The sequence below is a fragment of the Thermobia domestica genome, chromosome 11 (assembly GCF_964235325.1).
Source record: "Thermobia domestica chromosome 11, izTheDome1.hap1.1, whole genome shotgun sequence".
Lineage (NCBI taxonomy): Eukaryota > Metazoa > Arthropoda > Insecta > Zygentoma > Lepismatidae > Thermobia > Thermobia domestica.
Window position 1 is genome coordinate 192,418,961 of NC_137464.1, and position 12,550 is coordinate 192,431,510.

The 12,550-nt window shown below is 37.6% G+C and overlaps 1 protein-coding gene across 1 annotated transcript in view; it reads right to left on the minus strand.

Annotated features, from left to right (window-relative positions):
- LOC145665401 (NADPH:adrenodoxin oxidoreductase, mitochondrial-like) overlaps window positions 1-12,550 on the minus strand; it is a 141,326-nt gene that overhangs the window by 11,847 nt on the left and 116,929 nt on the right. The window contains 1 exon segment of the mRNA XM_081732707.1: window positions 1,665-1,838. Within this exon segment, the coding sequence (XP_081588833.1) occupies window positions 1,665-1,838 (174 nt within the window).

The window sequence follows — 12,550 nt, forward strand, 5'->3', positions numbered from 1 at the left end:
TGGTAAAAACAATTAGAAGAAAATCCACTAGCTTGGCAACACTGAGTCTACACAATAGCAGGAACTTAGTTGTGGCGGCTTTTAGCGATATTTTTCGGAACTACTTCTATTACACCGATAAAGAGTATATTCTACTTTACTAGTTGTGTTAACGATATCTATTCTAATCCAAGAAGCATTCTTCGAACCACGAGATAAGAAAATGTTTGCTTACAATCGGGTAACTATGGAATCCAACGTTTTCGAGTGGTACAGAAGGCTGTTTCATCCTTATGGTAGCAATTTGCAGTCGCCACCAGAGGCGCTAGTTTCGCGTCAGCAATGTGACGCACGCAGTACGGAGTAGCCAGACACTTGTGTACAAAGCGTGCAGAGGAGAGACGTGTGTGAGCAGAATGCCACCGAAAATCGACCCTTTTTGGGAAGGCTACATCGTAGCACTTTCTGATATAGGCTACCCTATAGCCGAATAAGAACACAGTGCAAGAAGAAAGGTTTCACAATGTCTGATAAGGGAATTAATGGAGCCATCCATCGCAATGCAAACCCAGAGCAAACCATTGCCATGTGTCTTCAAAAGGGGCAAAAGAAGCAACCGGTTCCACAATGCAGTCAAAACGTCATTGCCAAGGTCCGTCGGTTTGTGACCCAGGAGAATCTACCCAACCAACGTGACATAGCGAGGCGTGCTGGACGGTCAACTGCAACTGTACACCGAATCATACGCGACAATTTGGGACTCAGAAGAGGCACACAAGCGGCGGGTCCATGTTCTGAAGCCAACGCACATCGCAGAACGGCGGGTGGCATACAAAAGACTGTATGAAGGTTACCTGGCAGGTGACAAATGGCGTTATGTGATCACCTTAGATGAAGCATGGGTCTATTTGACAGGATCCCAGCAGATGCGTGCAATTTACTACCGCCGCAGTGATGGAACCGATCATGCAAAGTGGGTTCGCTCCTGCAAGGAGAGTTTTCCAAAGGGATTTATGGTAGTGACGGATTTCTGTGCAAAAGGAAAGCTTCCGATACACTGGGTGTCATCAAATGCCAAGGTGAATGCAGCGTATTATATCGAGTATGTACTGGAACCCATCTATCGCCAACATGCCCCGGCTTTGTATGGCAATGACACTAACAGAGTGTTCATCCACCATAGGACAAGAGCAGCAGCCATACTGTCAAACGAACGGTGGTCTACATGACACGTATGAAACAGAAGACAAGTGTAAAGGCTATCCCATTTCGAGACATCTCCGTCAAGTCACCAGATGCATCCCCTATGGACTTCTGTGCTTTCGGCCTCCTCAAACGGAACATCAATAAGCGTCGTCCGACCACACTTGGTGGCCTTTGGAAAGTGTGCAAGGAGGAGTGAGCGAAATTGGATCAGGCAGTGCTCAATAGAGGCCTCCTTCAGTGGAAACTACGATGTCGTGCAATCATTCACCAACGGGGCTCTCACATCGAACATGATCGCTGGAAGAAATGGGGTTTTACGCCCTAGGGCAGGGGTCTGTACTTCACTACCATAAGGCTGAAACAGTCTTCTGTAGATATTACTCGCAAAAGAAACCTCTAATGGAAAATTTGATTATAAGCTTATTAACATGCTTACTAAGTGTCCTTCATTATTTTGACTTCAACGAAAGATTGTTTACCTTTATTCCTAAGTTGTTGTGCTATCACCTGATATCCAGGTTTCGATAACGAAGCATCAAACAGTCCTTCATTCATATCCTTAACTAAAGTTTTCCCTACTTCAAAGGCGCTGCCCATTGTAGAAAGAATTACTCCTACTGGACCAGTCCCAACCCAACCACAACAGTACATGCCTAGAAAGGAAAAAGAAAAATTCGTGGTTACACTTGCATAATTCAAAAATGCTTTTACGAAACTGTTACTATTCAAAGTAGGTCACAGGTCACTTAACAAAATGCATTTGAACTTAAGTATTTATCATCAACTACTACGAAACTAAAAAACTATTAACAAGTTGTATCATAACACTAAGTTAGGTTACCTATATCAAGTGTTCAAAGTGTCCTCCATCATTTTCAATTAGTTTATACCTAACATTGTGTACAGTCATAAGATTTTCTTATGTAGTTACGCATTTAGGACTACATGGTCTAGGAAGATGCACTACAGACTCAGTCTGTTCAAATCTTTTATTCAAGTTATGAATTACTTATCGAGGTGCAGGTCGAAAAACACTGAACGAACATTGTAACTCAATCACATCTTGATGATTGTGGTCATGTAACCATTAATTACTTTTGAAATACTAACATACGTTCATACCTTGATAACCTTCTATTCATTGTAAGCTCACTTAGAAGAAGATTTAAAAATAATTATTACAACTGTAATAATTATTTTTAAATAATTATTACAACTGTAACAAGATTTAAATTCTTTATAAAATCATTTCTTACAACGTATTATTCACGAACAGCCTATATTCATGAATCACGTACTGTCATGAACTATGCTATTACGAACTGTTTACGTCAATGAGCTACTGTTACTCTAGTCAACCAAGAACTGTACAACTACTAATGTTAAGCACTTATGGCCTACCCTGTATACATTACTGTATTCTACTGTATAATTCACCCTTTTAATACAATATCAGGTATTTATTAAGAATTTTGTTTTTTTATTTTATTTTATTTATTTATTTAGTTCTTGTTGTTAAAGAATATTATAAACACAACGATATAGTGGAGTTACGAAATAAAGACATATTAAGTTTTCTGTGTAGATTATTTGATTTGTTTCAATTGTGTAAAGTTTAAATGCTCCTAAAAAAACTTTTTTTACATTTTAATAATAATAATAACTAACTAACTAACTAACTAACTCTATGGCCTATGGAACCCGGAGGTTCAGTGCCGCGTTCACAAAAGCTCTCCACTGACTTCTATCCTTAGCTAATTGGATCCAGTTTCTACTTTGTATTCCTATCTCTGCGAGATCCATCTTAATATTATCCTCCCATCTGCGCCTAGGTCTTCCTAATGGTCGTTTTCCTATGGGTCTACCAGTCAAGACTTTGAAAGCGTTTCTACTTTCTTCCATTCTAGCTACATGACCTGCCCACCTAAGCCTCCTAGACTTGACGACCCTAGCAATGTTGGGTAAACCGTATAAACTATGTAGTTCCTCGTTATGAAGCTTCCGCCATTCCCCATTCTCGTTCCTCTTGGGTCCGAATATTCTTCTCAGGATCCTGTTCTCAAATACTTTCAGTCTATGTTCTTCCCTCAGAGTAAGCGACCATGTTTCGCAACCATATAGAACAACAGGCATGATTATCGTTTTATATATTTTAAGCTTCAAATTTTTCGACAGAATTCGCGACGACAAGAGATTTTGAACCGAATAGTAACACGAATTCCCTGCTTTTAGTCGACATTTAATTTCTTCGTGAATATGATTTTCGTCTGTTAATATTGATCCTAAATATTTGAAAGTATCCACTTTATCAAAAGTATTATTTAATATTTTAACGCCTCCACAATTTGCCGTATTACGGTCCCGACGCACTTCCATGTATTTAGTTTTCTCTGCATTTACTTCTAAACCCATGTCCCTGCAAGCGTTTAATAAGATCTCTGCATTTATTTCTACTGTTCTCCTATCATCCCCTATTCAATTTACATCATCAGCATATGCCATAACCTGGTGAATGCCGTTCAACTCTAGGCCCTGGTTGCTATCTTTGGTTTTCCTTATGGCGTATTCCAGCACAAAGTTAAATAATAATGGCGACAACGCATCTCCTTGTTTCAGGCCATTTTCGACGTGGAAGCTCGTGGACAAAAATTTTCCTACCCGGACTTTACTTTGGGATTCACTTAAACATATCTTAATTAATCTAATTAGCTTTCTCGGTATTCCAAGCTCTGTAAGAACGTTGTATAATGTTTCTCTCCTAACCGAGTCGTAAGCCTTTCTGAAATCAATAAATAGTTGATGTACCGGGGTATTGTATTCCCACTTCTTTTCGAGTATTTGGCGAATGGTAAATATTTGGTCGATAGTTGATCGATTTCGTCTAAATCCGCACTGATAATCTCCAATAATTTCATCTGCGTATGGGGTCAATCTTGCTAACAGAATATTTGAAAGGATTTTATAGGATGTTGACAGAAGAGAAATGCCTCGATAATTATTACAGTCAGTTTTGTCGCCTTTCTTGTGAATTGGAACAATGATTGACTCTTTCCACTCTTGTGGCAATTCTTCCTTGTTCCAGATAAGGAGAATGAGTTTGTGTATCTTGTTCCACAATTTTTCGCCTCCAGCTAAAATTAACTCAGCCGGAATTTCATCAACACCCGGAGATTTGTGTTTCTTTAATTTCTTTATAGCGGCTTCCACTTCTATTCGATTGGGTTCTGGAATATACGGTTCTGCGGTGTGTATCTCCTTTTCTCCACGCACATTAGTTTTTGGCTGCGTGTTCAGCAAATCGTTAAAGAAATCTTTCCATCTATTTAAGAGGCTATCCGTATCAGTGAGAACTGTTCCGTCAGATTTCTTTAATATATAAGCACGAGGTTGATAGCCTTTCTTAAATTCGCTGATCCCCTTATACATGTCCCGAATATTTTTATTTTTACTATTATCTTCAAGTTCCTTAATTTTAGCTTTCAAAAAATCCCGTTTCTTTGTTCTAAAAGTTTTGGAAGTTTCCCGCCTGATATCTGCGAAATTTTGTGTAGTTATTTCATTCGGATTTTGTAGCCACCGTAATTTTGCCTGTTTTCTCTTCTCTGCTAGTTTAATGCATTCTTGGTCGAACCATGGTTTGTTCCTACGTATTTCCGCGTGTCCCAATTTTTCTATTGCTGAACTTTTAATGCTATCTCTAATTTCAATCCAAGTATCCTCAACACTAGTGCACTCCGAGTCTTCTAAAACCGAGAATCTATTCGAAACTTCAATCTGGTATTCCTCTCTTACCTGGCTCTCTTCTAATTTCTTTAAATTAAATCTCTCCGTTTTCGGACATTGAGTATTACCTTTATTCAACGATAATCTCTCCCGTATTATCGCTGCTACCAGGTAGTGATCAGTGTCACAATCAGCCCCTCTAAACGACCGGACGTCAATTATGCTAGATTGTCTTCTTCTATCTACTAAAACGTGATCAATCTGATTATGTGTTTTTCCGTCTGGTGATGTCCAAGTGTATTTATGAACGTCGCGATGTGGGAATTTTGTACTCTTCACGATTAGGTTTTTGGATGTTGCAAAGTTCACGAGTCTAACACCGTTGTCATTACTTTCCTTATGCAAACTTTCGTTCCCTATAATCGGTTTGAAAATATCCTCTCGTCCTACCTTCGCATTGAAATCCCCTAATAGAATCTTCATATGGTATCGCGGGAGTTGGTCAAATATCCGTTCCACTTCTTCGTAAAAACTGTCTTTTATATCGTCATCCTTATCTTCAGTTGGAGCATGTACATTTAAAACAATAATATCACACCACCGTCCCTTAAGAGTAATAAAAGAAAGTCTGTCAGTAACAAATTCAACCCGTTTAATTGCTGGTAATATTCGTTTGTGAACGAAAAACCCTGTTCCTAACTGGTGATTTTTATTTCCTTCCCCGTAGAAGAACGTAAAATTTCCGGAATTCTCAGATCCATTTCTTTCCCACCTAACTTCCTGAACTTCTACTAAGTCCATCCTGTATTTCTCTAACTCACTCGTTACAGATTTTAACGCGCCTGCCCTATAAAGACTTCTAATATTCCATGTTCCAAATCTCATGTCCATTTTCTTTTGCTGATGTCGTGCCAAGTTATCAGTCCTTGTCCGAGGCTTTTGTGAATGTTTCTGAACAAGTTCCTTTTTTTACAGGATGAGGGTGTTAGCCTTACCCAAACCCCCAAGCTGGAGGACCACTCCTAGTCGTCTGTCCGCGACTGCTTATTCAGTATATTCGCAGCTAACCTCTATATCTAGAGGCCTTCTCCTCGATCCGCAACCTGAGGACGCGCCATGCCGTGGTGACAGGAACCCACGTTACTCGGAATAATAATAATAATAATAATAATAATAATAATAATAATAATAATAATAATAATAATAATAATAATAATAATAATAATAATAAATAATAATAATAATAATAATAATAATAATAATAATAATAATAATAATAATAAACATATAGAAAAATAATATACACAAGCAAACACCAATGATAGACAATTACATGGGCACAAGGACTGACACAGTCCAGTCATCCCGACAGCGGTTTTCCGCAGTTCCACCAGGCGAGTGCCGGGATGCTACCGTCTCTACACTGCCCAGGCTGCTGCCTTCCCCACTCGTCATCTTACCTAACAGGGTCGCTGTGACATCGGCGTTTGCGGCACGAACCATTCCCTTAGCCCTTTCCTTCCACACATACCAAAATCAATAAATCAAGGGTAGGGCCCGGCCATAGAAACAGGCAACTTCAGTTGGGATATTAGCTTCCGCACGATTACCTCTCGTGTCAGAAAACGACACGACTTATTTTTATTTGTTTGTCTTCCTCGTATACCTCCTCTATCCTGCCTTTCCCTCCTTGTGGTGCTGACGCACTGTCGTGGGTCCTGTAAATAGGTATGCTCCTTTGTTCTTTAATTTGCTCCCCTTTCTAATCTCCTTGGCCCAGGGTATTTCACGCTCCAAATTATTTCATTCCATCTTGTCCTCCACTGACGTGGTAACGTTGCATTTTTCTTTATTATTGGGTGCTATACCAGTTTCGAGCTTAAACGGTTGGTCCGATTACGAAAATCCCACAATTTTAGATTAACAACCCACACTTAGCAATCAAAATGCTCTCTTATCATTTTTTTCATATCTTCAATAGTTACCGAGTTAGCCTACTATAGCAAGGGACTTTTGACTCGCTCGGTGTATATATATATATATATATATATATATATATATATATATATATATATATATATATATATATATATATATAACCACTATGAAACATTGATCAGGATTTTATAAGTATAGTTTAATCCTGGAAACTTTAACTAGCCAAATATACTGTTAGAACATGACACTTTTATTTATTGTAAAATAATTTTAAAATGACAAAAGGAACAGAATTTTCTAAAATTCTTAAGAAATAAATCTACTGTGACCTTTACTTAATTTCAGGGTAATAATTTCAGTTGAATATGAATGTAGACAATGAAAAAAAACAAAAAGATGATAAGTAGGGGAGGGTAGAAAGGGGTGGCATGGTAAAAATAATCGAAAATGACAGATATTAATGTCGAATTCATAGTTTTCGAGGTCACTGATATGAACACTGACACTTTCAACATCGGAATCGCTGAGACGAATACTGACACACCCGATGTCGTTTAAGTCCACGTTCAGCTCATCGGCATGGTAGATTAGAAGTGGTAAAAAATAAAATATCCAGAATGACCTAGAATAACTTCGAATTCATAGTTTTCGGGGCCGGGATAACGGCTGACCTGTTTGAAGTAACTTTTTCAACACATAATCTACCTCAAGGTGGGTTTTCAACATCGTCTTCGGGGTTTTATCGGGGTACTCCCGTTTGCTCCCATATTCTCATTCCACCAATTCTTCCATCATCGTTTCCTTGCTTTAATCATCGTCCCCTTTAGCCTAAAGGGCATTTTCGTAGGACGTTAAACTCGAAACTTTTATTTATTTAATTTCAAGGTAGGTTTTTATTATGTGACTTCGATTAAAGTTCACGTTCTATGGGGGTAGGATGTTTCAAAATTTATGATAAAAGTAGAGTACCTTATGGATTACTATCATTACAATTTCATTGAAATGAGTATCCTAAGAGGAAGAGGATTCAAATATTTCACATATACATATTCTCCCCATGCAAGGAATCGGCATTTCAGCTAGTAATAATAAAATTATGAGTCAGATTAAATAATTTATAAAATCAACGTAACTTCTTCATATAATACTTTCAATTATTTTTTAACATATTGTCAAGGAATGCTAATATTTTATTTTTATTAATTGGAAATATTGTGCATTTTAATTTTCAGTTATAGAAATATCAAAGTTTATTTGTTTTGGTTTTGGTATTTGCAGTTTCACAAAACATAGTGTGCGAATGTTGTTAATGTTGTAAATTGTCTGAAATGATGTTATGTGAATGTCAGCATTTTTGTAATTCTATGTTAACACAAACACATTGCAACGGACAGCGTTATGTAAGTTTCGTCGTTGAAGATGTGATACCTCGTATGTCTAATTTTTGCGATTTTGAGTTTTTGGCATAAACCTGGCAAGAAAGCAATAACCCATGTTCTAGCAAACTTTCGTGCGTCACAAGATATCGATTTCTGAGAAACAATCGATTACAGAGTTTGTTTGCATGTCGATTGTTGGCAACTTCAGGTGATACCTCGTATGCCAGTGAGTTCAATATATTATACCCACATATGCTGTGATGAGAGCAGCTGTATCAGCGTGTTTTTAAATGATAAAACACCTTTTAGAAGGTCTGAAATGTTAATATTGTAAATAGATATAGTGACGTTCCTTTCTTCTCGTGAAAAAGTAATAAATTGGACATACGAGGTATCACATCTTCAACGACGTTATGTAAAATGCAAAGTGCTAATATAACGCCCAATTTTAAGCGGAATTGGTTAACTAAGATTATATATATATATATATATATATATAGGGGAAACCATATAGTCATTGGCACTCTGACAATTATTGGCACTTTCCTTAGTTTTTTCTCTTCACTAAGGAAAAATGAATATGTGTTGGTATATATTTCCTGCAGGTGGCAGCTCTGATCCTCTCTGCTCGCGTTCCCGTTGTTTGTTTTGCCGGGAACCTTTCAGTTGGAGGCAAAGCCTAGTCGACAGTGGAAGCTATTTGGATTTTTCAATTTTGCAGCTAATTCTTATACTTTTTGTTAAGGATATCTATCAGCTTAAGAGAAATGTAATTAGTTTGCTATTGTTTAAAATGTTTTAGTATTTTTTGCACGAGAGCAATTGGGTCTACTAATCATTCCAATGGTACATTTTCAACCGATTTGTTTGTCCTTCGAGTAAATGCATGGGGTGCCAATAACTGTACGAATGAAAATATAAAATGTCATTTATTGGCACTAGAGTGCCAATCTCTGTCTCTGATGCTGAAGAATAAAATAGCTTGAAAACTATCCGATAATGCTTTCCATCTCTACATCTATTCTTGGTCAAAATTTTGGTTTCCTACTCTAATAAATAACAGTTATTGGCACAGTGCCAAGAACTGTATAAATGACCATGCCAATGACTGTAGGGATTTGCAGCAGAATAGGTTCTGGTAATGAAATATGTCTAATATGCCTATTGAAATTATTTGTTCATGTAGTCTAGTTCAGGGGCGGACTGGCAACGTTTGTCCCACCCGGCTGAGCTACCCCACCATCAAAATTTATTATAATAGTTTGAACTTTGAGTTACAGCAAGAAAGTATTTTTCAAAACTCAGCTAGTCAGCAATAAAGTGCGCGTGGTCAGACACATGCATAGTTATTAACAATGGCGAGCTATCCTAAGTCAATGTGAATAACGGAGTAAAGAAACTCCGGTATAGAAAAGTCTGCTGTGAGACTCAAAACGTTCGTCCCAAACGTCTGGACGGTTATGGACATTCTTGGTGTTAGCAACATGGGGCCTAGATCAATGTCAAACTTAAATTATTTCATATAACATGAATTACGAAACGTTTTCTTATTGTTGCAGATATCGGCACACAATGCCAAAGATTGGAAGAAAAAGATACGCACTAGAACAGAGAAGTGCTTCCCTTGAAGCAATATCAAAAGGTGTAGGAATAGAGACTGCATCGAAACAGTATGGCGTTCCACGGTCTACCTTACAGTTCCATCTGAGAAATCAAGATGTGAAATCTTCATCCGGACCACGACCCATTTTAGAAGAGGAAGAACCATTGTTGGTGGAATTGTTAATAAAATGTGCTGAAAAGGGTTTTCCCAGAAAGAAACAGGATATTCTTAAAAGTGTTCAGGACTTTCTCGTGAAACATCCTCGTCCTAATCCGTTTCCAAATAACGTGCCGGGAGATGGATGGTATAAATCGTTCTTTCAAAGAAATCGTGCGGCTGCGGAAAGAAAGTGCGAATCTGTTACAACTGCGAGTGCTTGTGTAACAGAAAACGACATAAGATCATGGTTTCATAATATACAGAAGTATTTTGAAGCCAATAACCTTACAGATGTTCTGCAGGATGCAACACGTGTTTATAACGGTGATGAAACTAAGTTTTTGCTTTGCCCGAAAACTGGAAAGGTGTTAGCGGAAAAAGAAGTAACGTGTACGATGTAGACACGTGGAAATGCAAAGGAGTCTTTAACAGTTATGTTTACTTTCAATGCTGCAGGTGACGTAACACCCCCAATGATAGTTTTCCCTTATGTTCGTGTGCCTAATGATGTGGCTCTATCTGTGCCTACAGGATAGGGTATCGGTCGCAAGTGAGAACGGGTGAATGAAAGCCGAAGTATTTTATGGATATATAGGTAATGTGTTGTATCCGTATTTAAAATCGAAAAATGTCAAGTTCCCGATTATATATTTTGTGGACGGTCATAAAACTCATCTTACTTACCAACTTAGCGAACTTTGCTGCAAGCTTCAAATTGAACTCATTGCTCTGTACCCCAATTCTACAAGAATATTGCAACCTGCTGACGTTGCCGTATTTAAACCATTGAAGGATGAGTGGAAGCAAGTGGTACGAGAGTGGCAACTTTAGAATCAATTGCAGTCTCTGACGAAAGCTAAATTTGCTCCTCTGTTGAAACAAGCAGTTGACACTTACATTTCGCCATCTATTATACAAAATGGATTTATGGCATGCGGTTCACACCCATTTGATCCCGACAACATAGATTACACTAAATGCGTTGCAAAACCAAGGCAAACAGTTCAAGAAATACACGGTGGTAATGAGCAAACTAAGGATGTAGTATTAACCAGAACCTAGTTTGAAAGTATAGTAGGAACTGATGTAATGAGAAGACTTCAGGAAGTTGACAATGAACAAGTCCTTGTAAATAAAAACGAACAATTCCATGTACTCTATCGCTTATTTCAACATTTTGTTGATAATAGTAGGTCTAAGTCTTCGATAGAGAGATGTGTTAATCTTCAGTCGGTGCAAGCAAACAATCAGCAAGGTTCATCTGTATCCTCTGCATGTATCCAACTCAATGATTTCAACCACTGAGATACTGCTAGTGATGCTCATACTCTTTGTGAAGTAAATCCTAGTACACCTACCAATGGCAGATGCAAATGCTTTACAAAAAGGTTCCGGCTCAACTCCAAAAAAGTTAACCACCGAACACCCGTTGCTGCAAGATGTTTTAGTATGGCCAGAAACTCCTAAGAGAAAGGGGGAGCGAAATGTAGAAAGACTGCCGTTTGTAATAACGTCTCATAAATATCAAGCTATTTTGCTCGAAAAAAATGAAGAAAGCAATTAGCTGAACAAGAATAGATCAGAAAGCAAACAAGGAAAATGTCTGAGAGAAAGGAACAAGAGTTAAAACGCAGAGGAAAAGCACCTGCAAAGAAATCAAAGCATGAAGTCTATCTCGATTGTTCAACGGAGATAAGCGGTCTATCAACTTCTAACCTGAACAAGACAAAGGACTGACTGAATCATTACAAAATGGAACGCTCACAAGAAGGCTGAACTTCGATTCGTCATCAGCTGCGCGAAGCAAGGTAATATCCTGCAAACACTGTTTTCAGCCATTCTTTTCCGGAAGGATGGATCTTGAATGCGAGTTGTGCCACAGCAAATATCACAGTCGTTGCGTTCCAAAGTACCATAAGGAACACATACCAGAAGATATAGAAGATGGATTTGTGTGTCACGGGTGCTACGTTCTACAGAATGACAGTGAATGTGGTCATAGATGAGGACGAGATTAATGAAACTGATTCAAATAAACCATTGAAACATGCAATTTTGTTTGTGCATTTCCTGTTTTTTTTTTTTTTTTAATTTTTAAAATATGTTGTGCATTCCACGGTTTCAATTTGTTCTTGCTTCATAATGTTGAAGGTCTAAAATGTCTATTTCTTGTTTATTAATAAATATAATAATTGATATTACTTCCAGTCAGGCCTACGAGCCTTATTTCAGTCAATCGTATCTTCTACTGTATGCTTTATAATGGTGCCAATAACTGTCCTCATTGGGTGCCAATAACTGTTTTTTGAGTGCCAATAACTGTAAGATCATTGTCACATTACAAAATTTATTTTTATTGCCAAACTTTACATTTGTATTGTAATTTCTCAACATATTATTCAATTAGAGATTCCCAGAAAGTATATATTAAAATATCACCAGTATATGTTATAAAATAAGTCTGTTATAAAGGTATGAACGAAAACAAATCCTTAAAGTGCCAATAACTGTATGGTTTCCCCTATATATATATATATATATATATATATATATATATATATAT